This window comes from Eleginops maclovinus, chromosome 19 (genome assembly GCF_036324505.1).
Source record: "Eleginops maclovinus isolate JMC-PN-2008 ecotype Puerto Natales chromosome 19, JC_Emac_rtc_rv5, whole genome shotgun sequence".
Lineage (NCBI taxonomy): Eukaryota > Metazoa > Chordata > Actinopteri > Perciformes > Eleginopidae > Eleginops > Eleginops maclovinus.
The window spans coordinates 18,602,316-18,627,397 of record NC_086367.1 but is presented as its reverse complement, the minus strand read 5'-3'; the positions used below and the strand labels follow the sequence as shown (position 1 = coordinate 18,627,397).

Sequence of the window (25,082 nt, the reverse complement as noted above, 5' to 3'; positions counted from 1 at the left end):
CAGTGTTTAAAAGAGTATGTGGAAGAAGTATGCCTTTACATCTCATGTGCTAGCTATTCATTGGGTTCACTCGAGATGTTACTTTATTTAACAATTCAGCCTTCCAAATATTATATCAATAATAAAAACAGGTTAATTAGTTTAATTATTTTCGCCTCTGTTAATATGAGATGATTCACAAAGAATTGGGAGATTCCAGGTGGAATATCTGCAGACTAGGTTCACCTTCCACACTATTCAAAACGTGATGGGATTATTCTGAATCCAGGACCACCACTCTTTGGACCTTTTGACATTTACAGATTGAAGTATTCAGATGCTGTGGTTTTTACCTCTCAATGTAATGTGTGAACAACACCTTTAGTTTTGATGGGGCACAACACAATCAGAGGGGTAATTGCTCCGATACTGTGGGGCCAAGTTTCGACTCAGCAAAATATCATGCAAACAACGTGGGATTTGGCTAAAAATTGCAAAAGGTAACAGCTCTGGTGTGACAATAAAGTCAACACTAAAAATACTAGGCAAAGGCAGTGTAGAGCCATAAATAGGTTGCCGACATAACCAGTTCAAAGGTAGGACATACAGCTCAATTACACACCCAAGAGAGGTATGTGCATAATACACGACATTAAACTGAACAAGTGTTACAGAAAACAAATGAACTGGTATCATCACACAAAGTAGCTCTGCACAAGTAGGATTCATTTACTGTAGGCTACCTGCACTTTGGATGAGCTTTATACAAAAAACACGGGAAAAATCCTTAAAAAACATATTTAATGCAGCTGTAAAAACCACTGTTTTATATTATTGTTATGGGAAATAAGGTGAAATAACTTAATGTTATCATGGTGTCTTAAAATATGAAGTGGAGAACAGCAACACAAGTGGCTTAAAATAGCAGTCATCAAAGTGTTAAGTGTCACAGTTGGTGATCTCATTTGGGTCTCATACCGGGGGTTGTATAGGATTACAATTAACAAAGGTAATTACTGGTTTCTGTTACAATAACAATAACATTTCACAGGACCGGTTGTGAAAACTTCTGTGTAAAGACTTTTTCTTTCAATTGAAATTCCCTCCCTTTTCTTATTTCCCTTAAAAAACGTATATTCGTATATTCTTCTGGTTAAATCTATGACAGATATGTTTTTATTCCGTGTTTGTGTGTAGTTGAGTGTGGAAAACCACCGTCAGTGGTGTGACCTAAAAACAGCACACAATATATTCTCTGTCTCGTGATGTGGAACACTTCTGCTGCTTCTATTTAATGGTAAAATGTGTCTCATCATAGAAAATGTGTCTACAGACTGAATGTGCCCCATTCATACTGGGCTCATCTTTTAACTGACATTTAAACTGAGGCATAAATGCTGCAGCATGAAGTAATATAATTATTTGTTTTGCTGAATAGTGCATACTGACCTCCATTTGATGAATGCCATGTTTAAATGAACCTGTGCCTTTGTCTCCTTTTTTCACAGTAGGTCTGTATTTGACAATATTCTAACAGGATTAACTCCCAAAACAGTAGATGTGGGCCCTCTAGTGGCACGCTCTGGGTATTGCACTCTCCAGAATACAGCTGCCTTTTGCCATATCTCTGTTTAATGATGCTGAAATCTCATGTATGCTCAATAATATACGTTACTACTGGTGGTACTGCTCTATATATCTTTATTTTTTATGTATCTACCCCATTGAATTGCTCCTCAAACCACAATTTACTTGTCTATTCCCCATAAAGGTGGTAGTTTAATCTTGTATTATTTTCATACTTCATACTTATTTTTTACCAGTCAATTGCACTAATCCTATAATAAATGCATGATTTATCTGAGTATAATTGTGTGTATGTTTCCCCGGAAGGGTGTCCATCTGGGGCTCCATCAGCGGAGATGCCAAAACCTCACACATCATTAACCATGGCTTTTGTGTGTGCTCATTTGCATAGGCATGTGTAGCCTACATTTGGCTCATTACATAAACACTTTTCTGACTTGCTGTAAACAAACAGTTGTTTTATTCAAGATTAAACATTTAGACGACCACAGAATAGATGAACAGGCATTGGTCTAACACAAGGTTGCTTTTTCTGCTGCTGTCCCAGAAACCCACAATTAAGCAAAGCTTTAGCTCAACAAATTGACATCTATGTGTAAAGATGCATGTATGCATATAGATACGGCTACGTACTGTACATACATACATAGTCTCCTGTATAAAGTTTGTATCCCCAGAACATGATCAGTTTTAGGTGTTATTTGTCAGTCAATAACAGGAAATTCAATTATTTTGAAAAATGTAATACAGGATACAAATGTTTTCAGGACACCAACATAGTCTGCATCTTACGTTTGAGCTGCATTTATTTAAAGTTACCGTGTGAACAAAATAATAATAATATTCCACCATAGTTTTATTACCCCTCTAGAGTAGAAGGCAGTGTTTCCATTGGGCGTCATGACCAAGAGCAGAGCAAGAAAAACCCCGGTCTAAAAAATGGCGGCAGACAGACAAGTCCAACCAACTGAACCTGACAAAGGCACCAACAATACACAGATGTAGTTATCTTTTTAAAAATACACACATCAAATACAATATGCCGCCTCGCAAAGAGGCCATAGGAAAAGAAAAGTCAATATCAGAAAGAAATTTGCAAGTTGTACAATTACATTGGAACTGTACACACGGAAAGCATAGACTATATTTCATCATCCACACCTGTTGACCTTCCTTTGGAATGTAAGAAGGGATCGTTTCTCTGGTGGTAAATGCAGGCAGGACATGAGAGAATGCATCTGGCACTGAAGGTTGCGAAAGACTCAACAAGTGTATATGCAGGAGGCAGTAGATTCCCACAATCCCCCTCACCCGTGGTGTGAGTAAGACATAGGAAGAAAGAGTTGAAGTGTAGTTGGTGGATGGAGAGTGTTCGACAAGACTCAGGATTAGCACCAACTTCAGAGGTTTTTGAATTGCTGTGTCTCCGAGCATATAAGGTAGGGTTGCGTGTGTTTGACGATGAAAGATGTGAAGTGATAATGGCAACGGTGTGTGGGTGAATCAAACATGTGGATGAGCCTGAGGGGAAGCAGAAGCATTGGTGGTGTAGCATTCCCGACCCGTAACATCAATGGCCTCTTCAGCCTTCCAAACAAATGAGTAAACTAGAGCCAAAATCTATTTCAATAGGCTTCCAGGGCTTTAAATTGTTAGTGTATCTGCACCATTAAGCATCCTGCACTGTTTAAAATGGTCATATTGTTTTTTCCCCCCCTATTCAATATGTCCCATTCCCTATAGAATATTTACTTAATAGATTTGGGTACCTTGGCATAAAATAAAGTCTTTAGATTGGGTTCCTGGAGAACGGTTTATTCTAATCGCTTAAATCTTTGCTGGCAAATTTATTCAAGTAGTATTGGGCTGGGTTGAACGGACAGGGGTTAAACTGGGAGCGAGCAGGACAGAAACCAGCAGCCGACCAACACACAGTGAACTTACAGTATCATCAGAATTTTATTTGGTTCATAAAGAGACAAAAAGCTTTCGTTCTTTTTTATCGGTGAGCTGAGCAAGCCCTCTTCTCATCGTGGTAGAATCCCAATTTAACCCCTGGATTTACATTCATGTGAACGTGATAGCGTATAATTAAGACCTAACAAGTGACAACACAGTCAAAACAGTTGCAAGGCTTCATGCAGTGCTACCTCATTAGATTTACATTGATTTTACTATTGAGTGAAGAAAATCATTTAAGCATTTCTAGTTTTTGCGCAAATGGTTCAGCGTGACTTTAGATCATAAGGTGTCCATCTTATTCAAAAAAATACAAAAGCTGTGATCTTCATGTACATATGTCACATATAGTATCTGTGAGAAGCTAATGCAGTTTGCAGTAAGGTCACTGTTCTAATCAGCCGCTTTGTCTCTGTGCCGTAGAGTTCTTTTAAAAAGCACATCTCTAACACTGCCAATCAACTGTTACTGATAGAAAAAGATATGAGCACACATGAGTCTATAAAGCACAGACACGTGTTGTGATTGTAACGCAAATCTGGTAGTGCTTACAAGCTTACATGCAGTTAATGGTCTGAGATGATATAGAGAACCAAAAACAATAAATACATTGTATAAAACATAATTTCATATCAATATATTAAAATACTATTTAAAATAATATCTTAGACAATATTGCAATATGAAATTGACTGATAAATAGTTGGTAGGCCTACACAGAGAAATATATACTGTATATATATATTTAAGTATCTGTGTCCTTCATAGTTTGCTGTTTTTGATTTAAATGAGATTCCAGATTTCCCCCAGCGGGGAGCAGTACAACCCAGAGAGCTAATACATTGTCTTTTTTTCCAACAATAATAACAATGAACTTACAGTACACAGTCCCATAATAAAGATATACATACCGAATACAATATAAATGTCAAGACAGAAAAATAGAAAAATATCAATAGAAATCAAAAGTCAAATACATATCAGAGAAAGTATACAGAGTAAAGTGTACTTTTGAGTCTTTGTGGTTCTTGTTGTTGTAGCTGGAGCTTGTACTGGCTCTCATTGTTGGTAAGTTGGCTGTGTACTTCGGTTATTTGTTTGTTTTTTTCCAGTCCCAACACACACACACACACACACACACACACACACACACACACACACACACACACACACACACACACACCAAAACAGACACAAAGTTACACATATCCGCAAACACAGACACATGCAATGGCACACATGCCACATGAGCAGGTGTGTACCCCCATACACACTCACAAACAATCACACACACACACACACACACACACACACACACACACACACACACACACACACACACACACACACACACACACACACACACACACACACACACACACACACACACACACACACACACAGCTCACATGACCGTGCAGCACTTGCAGGTCTGTTTCTTCTCCTTTCCTTTCTCTCCTTCCTCTCCGCCTCCGTTGGCCTTCTCTTTCTCCGCCATGCTCCCGTTGGGTGGAGCCTGCTCATCTGAGGCCGCCTCTCCTCCAGCTTTCCCTTCCCCATCCTCGATCACCACAAACTCGGCCTTGACGTTGCCATCCACCCCTTCCATTGCCGAGCGGCTCTCCTGCTCCTCCTCCACGGTCTTGTATCCCATGAACACCAGGGTGACGGGGTTGTCTGCACTAGCTTGGTCAGGACTGGGCCCCAGCAGCTTGGCCTCAATCCCTGTCACCTCCCTCTTGGGGGTCTGACCAGAGCTCTGCATTACACCATTCTCACCTATAGAGGGCACCAGAGGGCCATTTAAAGGTTAGGAGTGAGAAAAAAAGAGGGTGTCAGGCTAAGTCAGAGAGACAAAGCAAGAAAGGAAATATTACTTTAATTACCTCCGGCTGAGAGGAACAATTTAATAGAGAAAATTAAGAGGCCATTATTGGCTCACTTTCTCTTTCCGACACAGGTGTCCAGGCTGCCGTTGCCTTGGTTTCCTGTCTGTGTCATCATATGTTGCCATGGGTACTGAACTTACCTCCATTTTCTTTGGCCACACCCTTATTGGCTGGAGGGTCTGTCTCCAGTTCTTCAATCTCCTGCTCCAGCCTGGCTCAGAAACACACACATGTGCAAATACATTATAGGAATGAATCCACAGAGACTAAAATACTGTTTATAGACAGGCAACATTTTAGGATACGATCACTTGTAAATATGGCAACATCTTGCTGATTATGTTTCCTTACACGAGTTGACCATCTCATTTCTCGTAAAAACAGTTTTACAGTTTTTACTATTACAATGTTCAAAAATTCTGACTCATATGGCATTTCCTATTCTTGAATTTGGCACAAATGAAAACAGTATTTCTTTTATCACGGTAAAACATTTTTTATATTTATGGCATCAATTTCTCAAGATATGTCTATTCTGTGTTTTTAATTGGATTTCTACACACGCACAACATAACTCTCACAAAAACATCATCAGACATCTGTTAGCTCACTGTGGCAGCATTTTAGAACAGATTATCCTCCTCTATCTCTAATGTTGATGTTAAGATTTATTCCTTGATTCATACATACTACTTATTGTCCGTTCAGGTTACAGTTTAACTTTCATCTTGGATAAATGAGTCAACATTTGAACCATGAAAACCAAACACATTTGACCCCTTGCTTATAATACCGATTGTTTCAAAGATAGGACATGCCGGGGTTATTAGATGCTGACCTGAGGATGACCTGCTCCAGGAGTTTAGTCTTCACCTCATCTTCATGCAGACGCTTCTGTGTCTCCTCCTCCGCCGGGGCTCCGTCTAACAACCAGCGTTCCCTCAGTGCCTTCGACTGCAAGAGGACACATATGACCATGAGAATTAACATGAAAGAAAAGGTTCCTATAAATGCTTTATATGTGGTAAACAGGAGAGCACTTTCCACTATAATTTCCCCCTGTTTGATGTCAGTGTATGTCAGCTATAATGAAAAGAGTATAAGTATGGAGAGTGCTTTTGATCATGCTTCTTTCATCAAGGAGTAGTTGATTAATTCATTAACGCAACTTCAATCAACCACAATGCCGCTCACTCTCGCCCTTTCAAACTATGACATACGTTTTTTTTTCCATCTGAAGAGATTAGGGGTATTTTGACTGAGAACTACACGCACCTTAGCTTATCTACTACACAAATCGACCATTAGGACTTCCGTGCCGACTGCTGCCACTCAGTTACTCTGTCACAGCACTTCAACTGCTGCCAAGTTGTTGTTGCCAAGAGGACTATGGCATCCAGTCAAGGCATTAAAGCTCCTGGCATTATTCAGAAAAATCCTAACTATGATACGACTCAATTAGAAATCTAGATGAATCACTGAGAGATAAAACTCCTTATCTTAACCTGCATCAAAACATTTCCTGGAGGTTGACAGATGATTACAGAGAGATCTTGATGGGGGAGTTGAGAGCACTGACTGTGTTTAAATGTACTGATTGTTAACTGTTTGTCTCATAATAATGTAGATAAGGTTAATTCTAGGTCAAGATAATGAAATACTCCCGAATGAATTGAAATGAATGACTACATGGGAATGAAACTTTATTATTCTCTAATGCTCCACTTCCTTGATTCTTTTTCAGTCTGTTTTTGTCCTCCATCAATATCCAAGCAGTGTTGTATTCTTATCTTAACACCCCATCCACATTCCCTCCTGTTGATAAGCTAATATCAAAGCAAATACTTGGCATGCTTTGAGGTAAATATAACAGTGTGTCCTACTCGCAGTTGTTAGAGCGCACGGAGAAATCTGACCCTGCTTGTCCATATGGAAAAGTGTTAGAAAAGCTCTTGTTTTCAGGAGTTGGACAGAAAATCTGGACCTGAGTTTGATTTGAATTCCTCTCCAGTGATGCAACAAGAATTTTTGCAGCAAAACTCCCCCTGTTTTTTTTTTTCTGTGCTTCCCCGGCTCGACCACCGCCCCTTCCCCTCTCTTGTATGCATCTCTTTCCATCATAAGGGTCATGAACTTTTTGGTTTGTGCATGTTTAATTGAATAAAGTTGTAAATGTCAGCGTGTGTGTTCCTCAATTCCAACCCATCTTTTTAAAGTTAAAGGGACTGTTGGTCTCTTTTACGTTTCCCCGTTGAGTAATCCAGGTCCAGACATTCAGCTCAGCAGAGCTTTACAGCACACACACTTTCACCGTGTAATTCAACACTCTTTATACCCCTGCCCTGCATGGTCTCCTGGGCACTGAATCCAACTCTGCTTCCCTCACTCTCTCTGTCGCCACACCCTACTACCCCAATGCCTGACATCACCAAGTTAATGTACTCACTCATGCACACTCCACACACACACACACACACACACACACACACACACACACACACACACACACACACACACACACACACACACACACACGTATGAACGAACTGTCGTAAAGCTGGAGCGCTGACTGAAGTTACGTCTCTCTCTCCATTGTTCTTTTGAGTAAAAGCTGCAAACGTAGCAGACAAAGGGCGGAACTGTGACACACACACACACACACACACACACACACACACACACAAACACACAAATTAAATGAGCAGCTGTAAGGAAAAGAGCTTTTTTTATATTCTCTTTGCCTCTTTCCTTCTACAAAGTGAAATGGCTAAACTTGTCATCCTCTGAAAAGGAGAAATATTGATATAGTTGAACATTTGGGGGAAAAGCTTTCTTGCCGATAGCTAAAGGAGAAGATTGAAACAACTTTCCTGACAGTACAATAGATATTAAACAAAAGCCAGCAGGTAGCTTAGCTTAGCACAAACACTGAAATCAGAAAGAGTAGGCTGACTTTACATTTGTGTCTTTGCAATAATAACTTTGTAGAAGTATCTCAATAGTAAGGATTGGGTATTTTACAAATTTGCATAACATAGTATGTTATCATTGAGAGGTTTAATTAAAGAGACTGCCAGATACATAAGTACATCTACCATGGCTAGTTAATTAAAAACAGAACTCCCTTTAATGCTAAAAACAATGTATTACCTCATCTCAACGTTATCTTTGCACTGTGACGATGTGTATTCAAGTATGCACGTTTAATCCTGTATTAGTGTGATTTAATGGTGGGGCAGGTACTCCCTTGTAAAAAAGGTGTGTAAACGGAGACATTTATTGGGTTTTCCACATGAAAGCCGTGTCTGGAAAAACAATAGGCCTACTTGCTGTGGTTTGCACATAGAGCCTTCTAATGCTCCTGTACAGCATGATTACACTTCCCCTTGGTGTGTCTATGTGTGTGCATGTGTGTATGTGTGTGTGAGAGACACGATAGCGGGGTGCGGTGGGTGTAAGGGCCCTTTCCTGTTGGTGGGAGTGGGACAAAAATCTGTTTCCTCTGCCAAAGCCCTCTGCATTGTCCGAGGCTTCTGTGTTCTTTCATGAAGCAACGCACACAAAAACGTACACACGCATACAGATACACACTTACAAAGGTTTGCTCTGAAAATAGACAAAAAAAGTGGGAGCACACAAGGGCAGTAGAACAGGTCACAGGCACTTTTTGCCACGAACGCACACACGTCTTTGTCGGCGCGTACACACCGCAACCTTTGCTGTTATCTGTGACCTGCCGAATTGTCCGTGGCTGAAATAGCTTTGATAGCGCTGACACATGCACCGACAAAAGCCTTGGCTCTGATATAGTGAGTGTGTGGCCACATGCACCCAGATTTGAATGTGTTTTTTAGGGAGTGTGTGTGTGTGTAAACAGCGGGTGGAGGAGCTGCCGGTGCTATCTGCTGTCCATTCTGAACATTCCGTGACAGCAGCATTTAGGGAGTATCACTCTATGAGGGTATGAGACATTTAAAGGGAATTGCTGAGTTTAATTTAGTAATTTGGACGTCTAACGTAGAGCATAATTCACAGAAAACAGAGAACTGACTGTATTTCTGTCAGCTTTATTTTGACTTCTTGTAGGAGTAAGAGAGAGCCATTCAGGGATTTAAATTAAGCTTGGAAGAATTTAATCATAAATAAATTCATCTTATCAATGTCAGGGCTCCAGTACATTTCAAACAAAGTGGGATTGGAGTGTTCTCAACGGGTGTCAAATACACTGCTGAGTGCATACCAGTGGCAAGTCAAGGAGAGGCTAAAGACTACAGTTACAGGACAGTATAGTAAAGCAAAGACAACACGAGCATACTACTTACGTAATGTTGTAGGTATGCTAAGAACAGCCAGCTAACGCTGCTTGTAAGAGCCATTTTAATGAAAGGTCATGTTTGGGTTTAAGCTGTCTGAAATGACGTGTTATTTACTGTGTAGGCCAAAGGGTGTCACACGATTGGGTGTGTGGAAGGGCATATGGTTTTTGACCATCGTAGCACGAGAGTTGTAAGTACCGCAATGATTGTTTGGGCAATGAATGAAATATGAATGAAAATGAATTGAGACACTAAATTAATTATGTATTATGATGCAACTGGAAGCTAGCCTACAGGTTCTTCACAGAAGCAGCTACACATTCGGTATCTCATCCACAAAGCATAGTGGGTCAAACAGGTAATTACCAGGAGTTAAAACACAGTAGCTTTAGCATAAGGCTAAATATCCTACACCGCTTTCTGCAAACCCCACTTGTTTGCAGACAATATGTTACATCATTTATTATTTTACAATGACAGTGGGCTTAATAAGGTGAGTGTAAAATGTAAATGCATGTGGAAGTGAGTATGTGTGTGTACCTTGAGATGCTGGAGTTGCCGTCGGTCATCATCCAGCTGCCTCCTTTTGTTTTCTATCTCTGTCTGCCTCTTCCTCTTGTCCTGTAACAACACACACATTACAATTACTCTACAAGCACTTAAAGAAATAATAGGAACATTATGAAAGAGATCTCTCCTTTAACGCCGCTCTGTGTCCTTAATACGGCTGATATGTATTAGGTCTTACGATGAGAAGAGCTCTATGAATAAAATAAAAGGTATTATTAGCAAACAAACCCAGCCCCTGTCTTTAAAGATAGTGCTGAGGATTTAATGGAGATCTTTAATGACTGAGTACATTATGTTTCAGTCAATGTAATTACTATAAAGAATAAAAAGAAAGAGAGGGAAGTTGATGTACAGTTACTGCTCTAATGCATTATAGGAACGCATTATATACTCAATATGCTAGTTATATATTATATAATAAGTTAGTCTCAGGTAAATGTGACAAGAACCTGTTTGATTTTGAAGTTGGTGTTAGGAACCTAATGTTGTTTTATTAGAGGTGTATTTACACTAGATTTGTTTTTATCCGACCACATTAAGTACCTATGAAGGCCATTTCTCCTGACAGATATTTCAAATGTTTGCTGTTCAAATCACTCTGTATTGATTTGGATCTATTGCATTGAAAAACTGCTCACAACAAATCAAATCAAATGCATGTCAGTTACTGTGTTTGCCATAAATTGTGTGAACATTTATATCGCAATATACATAATTATACTTGGCAGAAACCTGGATATTGTACGTCTGAAAAGTGAAGAAAGAGGATAAAACAGCACAGCTGGAGAGAGACACAGAGCCGCTGCATTAGCCTTGGATGTCCTCTAATGGGTGAAGAATATTGGATCTAAAAGGTTGAGTCATTAAGACGGGAGGCCAGATCCTGACAACCATCAATGGTTTGTTGTTTCTACAGCTATGAGAGTGGCCTGATGTGTTTGAGTGCATGTGTGTGTGTACAAGTAACTTACAGCGATGGCCTGGAGTCTCTCCTCTTGTGACACCTCAGCCATCCTAAAGAAAATGAAAGGGAGACAGAAATGGAGAGTAAGTTATAATCACACATGACATGACATCAGACATGACACACGGTGACAAACCACTTTTCTTGCATTCGCTCCGTTCGGCCATTTACCTTCCAAAGACTTCCTGGTGACTGAGGTTAAATATCTGTCTGCTGGCACTAAATCAGTGTCTCTTTCCTGTCAGGGAGAGTCAGGGAAGGCATGCTAATGTGCTAGCAGGGCGCTGCTGGAGATTCCTGCTCTAATAGGTTCCAGACCAGAGGCTCCAGGATGGAGGATGGACGTGAGCAGAGCAGAACAAGAGGAGAAGGACTGCCATTTTCACTCAACTGAGACGGACAAAGATCTTATATCTTTTATCAAGTTATTTTTTTTCTTTAGGCAATGGCTGACATTATCTCTTCTACGCAGAACATTGCTTGTGACTTCAGTCATAGAAAAAAGAGTACATTTATTTATAATGGGAGTTGGCACACCATCTGAAATGACATTCCTGTGTAACAGAAACCCATTTTCACTTAAGTTGTGTAGGAATTTATAAAAAGGGGTGTTATTTTTATTTTAACTTTGGGGGGGCATTAACTGAGGAATGCTTACGCCATAGTCTCCCTAAAGTGGTGTGTGTTCCTAGTGGTACACTAAAAGCATAATACACTCCATAAGACACTCAATTTTTACCACTGAACATTAGATTTGTGGCCTGGCAAAAATGGACTGTAAAAGTTATATCAAACAAGAATAATCTATTATTTTAAACAATAAATCTGATATCTAAATCTGATATAAAAGGTACATTGAGTTAAAGATTACACCTATAAACACTGAATGGTGAATTCTTTAAACTTGTCTTTGTTTTTAAATATTACAAAGTGAATCTCTTTGGGTTTTTGCACTGTTTCTTAGACATAGGCCATTTGAAGGAATCAGCTTGGACGATTAGAAACTTGATAATGAATATAGTTGCAGTCCTAATCATGATATTACAAATACAAATGGAATACAAATGAATGACTTCTGGTTTTATGTCTCTATTTGAATGTTTGTATTACCAGTAAAGCAAGATTTCACTTTCAAGTACGTTTGAGATTGTCTTGGCCAACTGATAAAGTAAATTAAGGTGAACGTATTACTCATCCAGTTATAAGGGATGACAAGGCACCTTTGCACTGATATACTGTAACTATTTTGCCACATTAACACACCTCTGTGGACTTTACGTGTTAAAGCCTTGAAGCGTAACAGCAGTGTACCTTTTTCTATCTCAAACTGAAACTGTATGAAAACAAATATGGGATTCAGATTCCTCTGCATTGGTCCAAACCAAGCTCTTACAAAACAAGTATGACACAACAACTCTACATAACTCCCCGCCCACTCCTCTCCAAAGCCAGTAAAATGTGTTGAAACTGTTTGATCATGTCAATTCTCCTGTTGAGTGGCCAGGACACCCACTGGTACTGTGAGTTAGCTTGCATCATTTCCCAACTGAATGCTGAATAAGCTCAGATTGTGAACGTATTAATAGAGAAAAAACATCACAATCTTGGCCTTGATGTAGTGATTGGACTTTATTTCCCACACAAAGGCATGTAATGCAACAACACCGGCTCCTCTCAAAAGATAATGAAGCATAAATTTCCCTTCCTGCTTGTTAGTGTACTTTACAATCACCGAAGCGGCAGGACTCGCAAAACCTCAGGGGGACATTCTGTAACATCCCAACACACCACACTCTTTGCTCCTTAACCAAACCACACCAGCATCACATGGAGACCCTTTGGATAAAATGTAAAACCCCAATCATCTGATCAACACCGCATAAACACATATTCGACTGTGTGGAAACATTTTTTCAAATATTCGCCTTTCCCACTGATCCAGCACAAACAGGAAGTCTGAAGGAACGTCTTGAAATGTACTGAGGAAAAAAAGGCTGAATATGGGAAGCCAGCACTGTCAAGTTCATTAATAAATAATCAAATAAAGCTCCGGTATATTATGTTTTTCAGACTTCCATCCAGGTACAGTTTTATAACTTATTTGCTTCCCTTAATCTCCTTCTCTTCCCTTCCCAGCCCTCAGGTTACAGTGGGAGCAGAGCAGATAGCTGACTGAGCATCTGGATCAGTTCATCCAGAGTGGTATGAAGGAGGCCTGGAAGCACTGGCTGACCATCCTGACCTGAGAGAGGTCATAAGCATCTGCAGAGATTGTTCAGAACTGGGTAGACGGAAAACTGTTTGGGGATGCGAGACGCAGACGGTTCAAAACATGTTGTTTTACTAATGTTCATGAACTCTGTTAGATACATCAGTGGAGTAAATGCAGGGCACTTTGTCTGCGTAATTCATTCACTCCACTCAAAAGTTTATTGTAATGAGGTTTGTGGGGGAAAAATACATCACCATAGTAGTCTTGAAATGTTTGCCCACAATTATTATGTAACTCATGTAACCCAGTGTACTATAACAAATATGCATGCCCTAGTATAATAACATCCCAGTAAAGTAACCTGAGAATTATGTACACCTGACACAACAAAAATATCATGTTTTCTCTCAGTTCAAAATACATTTTTTCTACACATAATTGGTGTTTTTTGAACACCACTTAAAAAGAAATATGCAGTATAGCATTTACCCTTAATTATCGTGTATCAGAAATGTTATCTGTCTCTTAATTAAACATAAACATAAATCAAATGTCTGTAGTTTAAATACTTAAGACTCAATTAATGAAGATTAACTTAAAATCAAAACTCAAATTCACTCTTTCCTTGAATAAAATGGTTGGAAACCATAAAAAAGTTAAGACTATTTTGCCAATTCAAAAAAATACATTTAAATAAGGAATTATCTGCAAAAATATAAGTTTGAAATGCTAAAAATATATATAAAATGCTGGTTTGGTGGTGGTTTGATTCCCGTGCCTACAATTAAAACAAAGAATCAGAAAATGATCAATGCCAAACAACAATGGAACACCTGAAAACGTTTATCAAAACTATCCAGTTCATGACAGAGTTAACAGATGTCCATTGGACCAACTTGATACACATCTGTTTATAGTACACATATCTATATATTATACATATCTGCCATATACATCTGCTATACATAATATATGCATCTGTCCATACCTCCTCATTCAACAGTGTAAAGTGTTTAAATACTTTCAATGTATTCCACATATGTATATATTTCACATCCTCAAATCTGTATTGTTGTTATTGTAAATATTCTTCTCTCTTTTTGCACTATTTTATTTATCTTATTTGCACCATGCATGTTGAGTTGTTGGAGGAGCACGCGACATAAGATTTTCATTGCCAACATATACGTTGTATCTGCTGTGCATATGACAAATAAAACCTTGAAACCTTGATGTTAAGTGCTCATTTTTCCCTGGCTTATTCCACCACTCAAACCTGAATTTTAATGCTAACCCTGCTTCTCTATCCTCAAGGCTACATCTGTGATATATTTTTAAGATGTATCGGAACCAAATATGTCCACCTTGTAGGAACATGGTGGGGCTACATCCTTCTGGCTCTCTCATAAATTATGGACAAACAAGAAGAAAGCAGAGCAGACACAAAGACAAGCATCTTTGCAGCATGGCAAGAAGAGTAATTACATTTATGGGCGTGAAAGGAAGACATCCAGGGACGCTCACAGACAGGCCAACAGAAAACAAATTGAGACAGATAAATATGGAAGATTATAAACCAGACAGGAGTGAGCGACAAAGCTTTATTAGCCAGCAGTCTACATACAAACAACAAAATAAAGTAGGGATGTTTTTGTCAATATGTCAAAGCAGGTGAAGTCAGGGAAACGGACTAATGACCAAGCCTATTCCCTGCTGAGTGCACTGCTGCTGTAGCATTTCCAGGAACACATTAACTGCCTGCATAGAGCCCCAGCATCCTCTTCTAATAGCATCAGGGTCCTCTGGCACCAGCAGTCTCCTTACTTACTCTCTATCTGGACTGAAACGCCCTAAAAGTGATTATCTTAATGCCCATCGAGCCCAATGAATGATAATCCCGCTGAGCATTTTTGTTTGGGGATATCATGACGACCCAACTGGGATTTATTTTTGTAGATTTTCCTAACACTTAATTGGCAAGGATGTACCAGAGGCAAATCATCACATTGACATCTTTTATTGTACATAACTACTGTCCTTGCCGAAACAAAACATCCCTTTTGAACGTTTTAAAGGATTGTTTTTGGAGTAACCAAGGTTTGTCACAGCCAATTGCACTAAAATGTTCTGAAAAGTCGGTTAAGAGACGTTGCATTCATTATTTACGCTACACAGTCAGAGTAAAAAGGTCAGCAAGTACACACAGTACTGATCTGTACATGAGAGAAGTCACAATGTGTGGCGCTGAGGGGGGGCATCCTCGCATGAGTCTATCTGCCAGCAGTAGTAGCAGATTACAGCAGGTTTTATCAGCACTAATCTCGGATTATCTTAAACAAACACACCAACAACCTGGAATTAGACTGAGTGTGATCCTGCCTCCCAAATACAGATCTCTTTAAAGCTTGTTTTTTGTAGCATCTGTTCTTCATTATAGTAAACACTTCAACGCACACTGAATTGACCTAACACCTTCAATATTGCAACCATATGGGACGGAAAAGGATGACATCAACAAAAAGAGAACAAAATAATATCAAACACAATAATTACAATTAAAGGATGTTATTAAGTTATTAAAGAATGAGTCTTGTGATATTATATTTGAGCTTTTGTCATAACCTGTCATGAAAGACCAAAACTAGCATATATCGTCTGTGTATTTTCCGCCTAATAATACATTTTTCTGTAACAATAACCTCAATTTCTGTCCAAAAACTATTCAAAACACATCAACAAATGTAATCCCTCATCACAATGAACTTGGGCATTGTAGTTTATTTTGAATAACACCATCCCGCTACTTTGAAAACTCAATAAGGTACCAAGTTTGTCACTGAAAATAGTCAACATCATACTCCTGTTTGAAAAAACTACAGTGCCAAGACTTTTAAGATTGTAAAACTGTATTTTCCGTTGATCTAAACACAGAGGACAAACTCCCAATAGAGAGTTGAATAGAAACAATAAAAAGACACAGAGAAACATTTTTATACTATTCATATCACATTACAAAGGACCAAAAATAACTTGAGAATAGCCTCTAATGCTTCCGGTTATACAATACTGACAAATATTTTAACAACCTGTTCCTACAGAGCCCTTCTTGTCATGTAAAAATGAAACGTGTTCGCTCAGGTGTTAATTCATAACAGCGAAAACCTTTTAACTGATATTGCGCAGCGTATCGACTATTATTGCCATAATGAAACCCCCCAGCACACACATACACACAAGTAGATTCACATGAATTAAATTTAGTAAGAAATCAGATGGAATTGAGAAAATATAGGTCAAGCACAAATTCAATTAGCAGTTAAATCCTAATATTTAAAATTTGGAACGATCCCAGAGGCGAACAAGATAGACATTCCTTGCATTGATTGAATGAAAACACACAAAAAACAAAGCTGTCTGGTACAAAAATGGTTCCTCTTCAGGGAGAATGGTGACTGTGAAAATGGCGCTTGAGCTTAATGACCCAGACCCTGCATTAGCGAACTGAGAGAGTCTGGAGGAGGAAACTAATCTCAAATCCCTTTCACACTCGCTGAGCTGGAGTGGCACTTCTTTCTCCTTCTCTCTACTCCCCACTTCCACGGCTTCCTTCCTTCAGGCCAAAAGAGCAAAAGGGACAACAATGCTCCTCCTTGCCTTATTTGTCCATGCCACACACACACACACACACACACACACACACACACACACACACACACACACACACACACACACACACACACACACACACACACACACACACACACACACACACACACACACACACACACACACACACACACACTCACACACACATAGAAATGTCCCAGGCCATCACACACTACAACTTCTCCACCACCACACACGCAGCTCTGCATCCTTCTATCCGAGGCATAACACAAAATCTGCCAAATGTAAACAGAGCTGTGCCAACAAAAACTCTGAGGAAGTCCGCTGAGGTCACTTGTTAGTGTTTCAGGGGTCAGAGGGTAAAGCCCCACTCCCCCCGAGAGGTCGCCCATAAATAACAGCTCTATCAGTACAGGGCAGAGTGACACACTGTGAAACATCCATGGTGAGAAGACAAACGAGGAGCCACACGCAGACACAGACACATGGGGAGTTCTGATGTCTTACTTTGCCCAGTTTCAACAAGACACAACAAGCTCATGCAGTGTGATCTTCAATCTGTGTAGCAAATATATTTTCTATTAAGAAAACTCAAGTTAAAAAAGATGAATAGCTTTAAACAAATCTCCCATAGTAAAGTTGTCTGCTGGTTTGCAACAGTCAGAATAAGGAAGCATCTTGACAATGACTGTAGTTCCAGCTGTGGCACCTAGATAACCCATACACCTACAGTAAGTAAGACAAGGCAAGACACTCCCTGGCTGGTTTATGCAGTAAAATGTGTTTCAAACTCCATCCTGGTTTGTACATACAACAAAGTGGCAGATGTAGTTGAGTAAAGAATGAAAAAGAGAGCTGATAACTTCAAATCCCGCCCCCTTCATCACCTCTGCATGCCCAAATCATACCACTGCTTAAAGTGATGTTGGTCGACCACTCAAAAGGGAGTATCCCGCCTTATCAGACCCCAACCTGACAAAAATATCTGCACCATTTCTCAAATCCCTTCCAGAAACCTCTTTCTTGTTCTGCGTCTCGTCACTCTGACACACATCCACACCCTGTGTCTCTTTACCACTGAATCCGTTCTCATCCCCTCACCTTACGCACGTATATTTCTTCACTCGACTTTCATCACTTCACCACAAATTACATGTACACCGCAAATCTGCTGAGTGTTTGCTTGTTCGTTTTTTATACATCCAGGGAATGCGCGCTGAGTCTACAGCTCTTGTGACACTATATTGATTGGTGTGTTTTGATTACAGCCGCTGCATGGAGGTCAGAACACAGGTTTAGCTTGTAATCTGTAGGAACATAGCCTGTTTGATGTCACAGATAGGTATGTGACTGGCTGTTTAAAAGCCTGGGGTTTGGTTTACTGCTCAGAAAACAGCGTGAAGTGACAGCAGCCATGACTGAGAGTTATATACAGTAGAGGGCGTTAAGCTCCCACGCCTGGTACATACATACTGTAACTAGTTTTGATTTACAAGCTTCATATTTATACTGGGGAATACGCAAAGTAGCTAGATTGGCAAAAGCATGCAGAACTGGTCAGATACAGATGTAAGCACAAAAGGAGAAGTCAACATAACTTAACAAATAACCAGCATGCTTAAAGATTTGGTTGTATATAGAAGCATCACAAAGAGAGCAAACAAAAGGCTGAGATTATAGATAAGGATTATTTCATAACAGAGAACTAAACAGCAGCTTAACAACTTTGAGTCCTATGATATAAAAGGCTTGAATGTGTGCTCAAGAAAAAGGGTCAATCTCCACTGATGCTTCTCACGACACAGCTACACAATAGAGCAACTGTGTGTAATGGCTCAGAAATAACAGCCAGCTTTAATCCAAAAGCACGACACACAGGCGGACACAAGTGAACTTTTACTTGAATCAAAGACAGGCATGGGTAAAAACCTTGAAGGCAGGAAAACTCATCGAACAGGGTTGGTCGAGAATCATCTCTAAACAGATCAAGAAGGCAGAAAACATCAGGAAACCTATAGGTGGACGCAAACTAGACAATCTGGCAAAAATGTGGGTGGGTATGGGCAAGACTAATGGAGGAAATTGGGAACAGGTGAGCAGGTCGACCGGGAAGGTCAGGTGATGGGAATGGCAAGAAAAGGGCTGGATGGTGGAGTCAAGTCACTGAGACAGGTGGGACATTTTGATGGCATGTTGCAGACAGGTGGAGTCAGTGAATTGAACCGGGGATGGGAAAATGTTGCTAAGAGGCGTGACATAAGGGCAGAATAAGCAAAACAAACTGAAGCAGACATTGTGACAATGTGTCTCTTGTATGAGTTTCCTCACATGACTTGATTCAAAAGTATGTATAGACGTGGCAATATAAATTCTTAGAGGAGTACCGAATGTCCCGACAGCACATTCAAAATCAATCAGCTGATGGTGGTTTTAATTTTTGGTCTTTTCCTTAGTCTGCATTTTCCCCCAACAATGCACTGACCTGCTGACAGCATTTATTTTCAATTCTATAGTGGAGTCTCTCCTCTGTGGTCAATCAGCGTACTCTGTATATTCCGGATATAGGAAGTCTATATGGCCTTGCATTATTGGAGCAGCCTGTCAATGTTAACACAGGAACCATTAGGCCAAATGGAAGCCTTCCCTTATGGCAAGATCCCAATCCCACTTAAGGCCCTTGAGAGGCTTAGGAATTGTTTATGCAAAGTATGTTGGTCCAATATCCCCCTGTCCAATCTCTTCTGGGATAATAAAAAATACTATGCTTCATTTATGAGGGCACAAGACCTGCTATTCATTCTGTCCCTTTGCCCTTAAACCAGATGTGAGTGTGTGTCTGTGTGTGTGTGTGTTTGTTTCAAGTTCACCGACAGTGCAACAAATTGAATTCTTTGGTATCAATAGTGCTTTTGATATAATCTGTGCAACAACACTGATGATCGTCATATGAGAGGATGTGCGTGTGATTCAGGAGGGAAGCAAAACACACGCACACACGCATACAAGCACACACACACACACACACACACACACACACACACACACACACACACACACACACACACACACACACACACACACACACACACACACACACACACACACACACACACACACACACACATATATTATTAAAATACACACACAGATGAGCTCATTTCCCTCTGAGATTAAAATGACTTACAGGCTAAAAATGACAGTTTATAAGAAGACAGACTATCTGCTGGGAAGAGAGTGACAAAAACAAATCTTCCCTCGCCTTATCTGTGACGACAAAGGAGAGGGGCTTCTAATGAAAGATAGTGTGAAAAAAATCTAACAAAAAAGTGACTATCCAAGAGTAAAACAGGAGGCAGAGATTAATAGAAAGAGAAAAAAAACAGGTGAAGCTGAAAGGGCAAGGTGGATTGTATCACATTATCAGAAATATCTCACATCTCTACTATCCACCCAGATGTTGTTTCTCCTTATCTGTGCGCCTGCTGAGCAAGCTTTCACTTCCACTTCGAAACACACTACAATACCATCTCTCCGCACAACACAGTAACTCTAAGGGCTTCTCTAGAGCATGACATTCAATTTCCTGCCTGCTATACTGATGTGATTTTATAACCACTGCAAAACTGGTCTCTTAATGACGGCAAGGTCCTTAAGGATAATTAGCAATATCTATCACTCTGGGGTTACTCGCCCAGGCTAGGATACCGGCTATTTTCTTGAACCAATCAGCTCTGCCACTTCCACAAATGCAGGCAAATTGCAGTTCTCCATTAGCGGTGGTCGTGCGTTATTAAAAGCTAAATATTCAATGATTGGCTGTCACGTAAACTTTAATCTCATGGCATTTTCCTTTAACTGCATTGATGGCATGCTGTAAACAACACTGACAGACTTTCACTTTCTTCTCTAAGTTGATATGATGAACATGTTAGCTGACTTTTTAAACAGCAAATAAGGAGCCTCTTTGTCCTTAAGGAAATGGGTTTTCAAATCTGAATCACATTTAAGTATTCTTTTATTTCCGTTTTGGTCCCCACTAATTCCTAAAGGGGAAATACTTTACTCCAAGCCACTATGTTCTCCAGCTATTCACTAACATTCTCTGTTTTGCTGTTTGGGGATGGGCATGTGGGAGCTTTTCCACTTTGAAACTATACCAAAACAGTAAAGTTGAGCACTGGAAAAATCTAAACAGTAGGCTGAAAGTCACTTAAGTGCTCTGTAGAGCTGAGAGGAACTATAGAGTTGGCTGCTAATGATCTTTAAGTTGTCAATACAACATACTTAGTGGTAATGAGATCCATTGATATAGTAAAAGCATTGATTATAGCCACAATGAGGTTTAGCTACAAGTAGTTGTGACTTCCTGTGAGGGAGAATGGGGTTGTTTTTGGCATAGATAGCAACAGAACTGCAGTGCCATAAGTTAAGCTGTGTTTATCAGAGCAGATAGTGAGTGTGCTCTTTTTGGCAACAGTTTCACACTTACACTCCAAGGAGCGGCTCAATGTGACCAGTTTTCTCCTGCTCACTGAGGACTACTGTCAGGTCACACTCACTAAAGGGCAACTTTGTTTTTTGGAGTGTGACTCGTTGACGTTTCACGTCATTTTGTTATTGACAGTTCAAGATTAGGATGAACGACCTTCCGGTTGCCAGCCCATTTCCCCTATCTAAATTGGAGAAAACAGATCCACCCCAGTGCCCAGCCTGCCAGGTCAGGAGACAGATATCAATACACCATCCATCTTTTTTTCTGGCATTCATGCAACAGCAGATTTAATCGCACAAACAGAGAGCCGCACAAACACACAATGACATATAGGCACACAAAACCTGACACTCAAAAATGTGGCTGTCCAGAGTCATAATGCTGCATGATGATTGGTTGGACAAGACAAGTGCTGTCAGCTCGACTGCCAGTCGCTGACACAACACAGAGCAGCCGACAGGACATAGACCCTCAGCTCACACTCCGCAGGGCTGAGGCCTATGGTGGATAAAACATGCCTCGCTCATACAATACAATACAAAATAGAGAAGACAACAAACAGTGCGCAGGGATGTGCCTAGTTCTCTTGGTAATTGGCAAATCACACACATTCAGTATTTCATTGTGATTCTTAAAGGTCATATTTGTACGATTATTAACTGGATGCTTTAATATGTGAAATTAGAGCTCTGCATTTAAGAGTTGGTTGGTGTTTCTAATAAAAAAGGACAGGTTTTCTCAATGTTGGACAGGGAAGACTACAGCGCATAAGTGGAAGTTGTGATTCGTAGAAAGCTGAGATTATTAAAACTCTTTTAATACACTGTTTTCTGAAAAGGGTGTTATAAAGTGTTTTGTTTAATGACTCAGAAGCAGGGTTCTAACTTGTGCATTCACACTAGATGGCTAAAATAAATATATACTTGTGCCTGTGAGACAGTACATCAACAGGCAACAGAGAGTCCAAAATGTTACCAGCACTGAAGACTTTTTGATCTTATCGTCACAAAACATAACGAATCATTACTTGCACTTGTCTTGACCTTGCCAAGCATGCCTTTAGGACTTGAAAACACTGTAGCAGGTGTGACTGTAGCTGTCAAGATAAATAATACAAAGAGTTCATGTCCTGTCTGAACTTCGTAGATTAAAAAATGATCTCAGAAATGCAATGGGTGTGTTATGTTAACAAACAATACTATCATCTTGAAATTTGTCAACAAAGATGTTGTCCACAACAGTGACGTCTGTTCACACAGGGCAGAAACCCAGCAGAGAAACAATGGACACAAGACCAAACATAAACACACCCTTTGTCTGGTGTCACCTGCTGTGATCAAACATGACTACAAAAACAAAGTAAGGAGTTGGTCCAGCTGATATTGTTCTATTCAGAGACTGGAATAGAAACAGAAAGCCTACGTGATAAGAGCCAGACTTCATCACCAGTGGCAACCCGAGCTGAAATCCATCTGAGCTGAGGCATTTAGGGATGCACAGACCCATTCTCTGCTCTCCTAAAACCCCTCTGCCTCCCTGATCCACTGCACAGTGTAAATTCCAGACAGGAGTATGTAATGGCCAATGGTTTTTCAGCTCATGCGCGCCATGTTGAAGCAAGACTGCTCACATCACAACACAGCAGAGAATATGCTACCCTGTAACTGTCCTCTCCTCCACAGCCTGCAGCCTGACAGCATCCCTCCACCATGCAGGGACGGTCAGCAGTGCACTGGAGATACAATGTCGAGGCAAAAACATACTGACACACTCTAATCGCCAAACAGATCGATGTTACATGATGTAGCTATCATCAAATGCATTCCGCGTAAACATGTCGTCCCGTTACACCTGTCGACCGGGCTGTATCATCGCTTCAAAGTATAGTACAGTAAAGCGGGCCTCTGACATTATCATAAAGCCTGTTGACATGACATGATCGTGCAGCCCTTTTTCTCTCTTATATTTTTCACCACAAAAACAGCGCGTGACTTGATTGTAAGCTTTTCTAATTTGCATCCATGTCCATTTGGAGGATGCTGCGCCTCTTGTGAGTTGTAACCAGTAAAGGATTTCATAATATCTCCCTTATTGTGTATTGTGTCCTTGTCCCTATCCCTTCCTGTCATCTCTCCAGCCCGAGTTTAAAGGATGCTGCCGGGCTGTAAGCTTAAATATTGCACCGTTGCACAGCCAGCAGCTGGATAAAGCACCAAAAGCAGGTCAGCCTCATGAACACACACACACTGTAAATCACGACTTACTCAGATGCAGATGCCTTCCCGCCACGGACGTCTTCCAAACAGGGGCTCTTCTTGTTTATTTCTGAGCGTCAATTCGGAGTACTCTACCACCCCTTCCTCTCCTCCTCCTCCTCTTCCTCCTCCGCCTCCTCTTCTTCTTCTTCTGGCTGGCACCCCTCCTGTTATTGCCGAGGTGATGCCGTGGGCAGCTTGAGCGTGCAGCCCGACAACAATAAGAGCTCAATGGTTTCCTCTCGAGCGAAAAAGACGCACGATGGACCTGGCTGTGCCCTCAGTGGAAATCTCATGGGCGGTGGGGCGTCGTCTGAAGCAGGTTGTAGCCTATTTAGTGCATGTGTGTGAGAGGGAGAGAGTGGTATGTGAAGGGGAGTGGGAGAGACAGGGGGGAAAGGATACGCCTCCCTGCCTTGTGGAGATAAAGGGGGCCCAGGCTGTGCGCGTTGACTGAGATATGAGTCCTCCTCTCCAAACGGGGGCCCAGCCAGTTCTCCTCTAGCCTTATCATATGACGTCCAAGAAACCGGGCTGTCTGCTTCAGAGCTGCAGAAGAGAAGAAATGTTCGTGCAGACCCAAATTGGGATCAAATCCTCACTGCCAGATGAAAAAAAAAAGGGCAATTCGTTCAGTTTTTCTGCCCCACTTCCCCATCTAGTGGTGGAGAGGCTCAATGTCAAGACCTCTAAAGATGTGGTGTTTTACATAAATAACCCCAGGCTCTGAATGGATCACGCAATGACTTCTGAGTTAGAGTATTTATCCCTGCAGAAGTACACAAAATGAATCACAGCAGCAAAATAAATGATTTTACTATTTTGGTTTCGCGTATTATTGTCTGACCCAAATTATTCTGTCACATCTGCATCCTCAGAGTAAACAAAATATGTTGCACCTGCACCCATAATCCAGCAGGTGGTGCTCGTGTTCTAGACATGCCCCGTCGTCTTTTTAAATCTGCTTATGCATAAGTGATGGTTAGACTAAGAAGTAGTTTTTATAAACATCCATTAGGATTTTCGTCTCATGTTAACAAAGACATGTGTCATGGGGCTTTTTAATCTTTATTTAGGGAGGATTTTATATCCAAACTGTTGTATAAGCCTGCTTAGTGTTAGATATCACTAATAAACAGCCCTAGGGAGAAACAAACAATATATCCACAATGTTTATTCGTCTTTTAAGAGTTATTATGAGAGGGTTTTCTGTCAAAAAATGAATCATTTAT

General features: G+C 40.4%; 1 protein-coding gene across 1 annotated transcript; it reads right to left on the bottom strand.

The window, feature by feature from the left end:
- Positions 1-2,003: 2,003 nt before the first annotated feature.
- Positions 2,004-24,413, bottom strand: palm1b (paralemmin 1b). Its single transcript, XM_063909555.1, has 6 exons — positions 23,860-24,413; positions 11,272-11,314; positions 10,271-10,351; positions 6,253-6,368; positions 5,555-5,625; positions 2,004-5,304 (listed from the first exon to the last, which is right to left on the bottom strand). Exons 2-6 carry the CDS (start codon positions 11,311-11,313, stop codon positions 4,931-4,933), a joined length of 684 nt encoding a protein of 227 aa, XP_063765625.1. The 5' UTR covers position 11,314; positions 23,860-24,413; the 3' UTR covers positions 2,004-4,930.
- Positions 24,414-25,082: the final 669 nt, after the last annotated feature.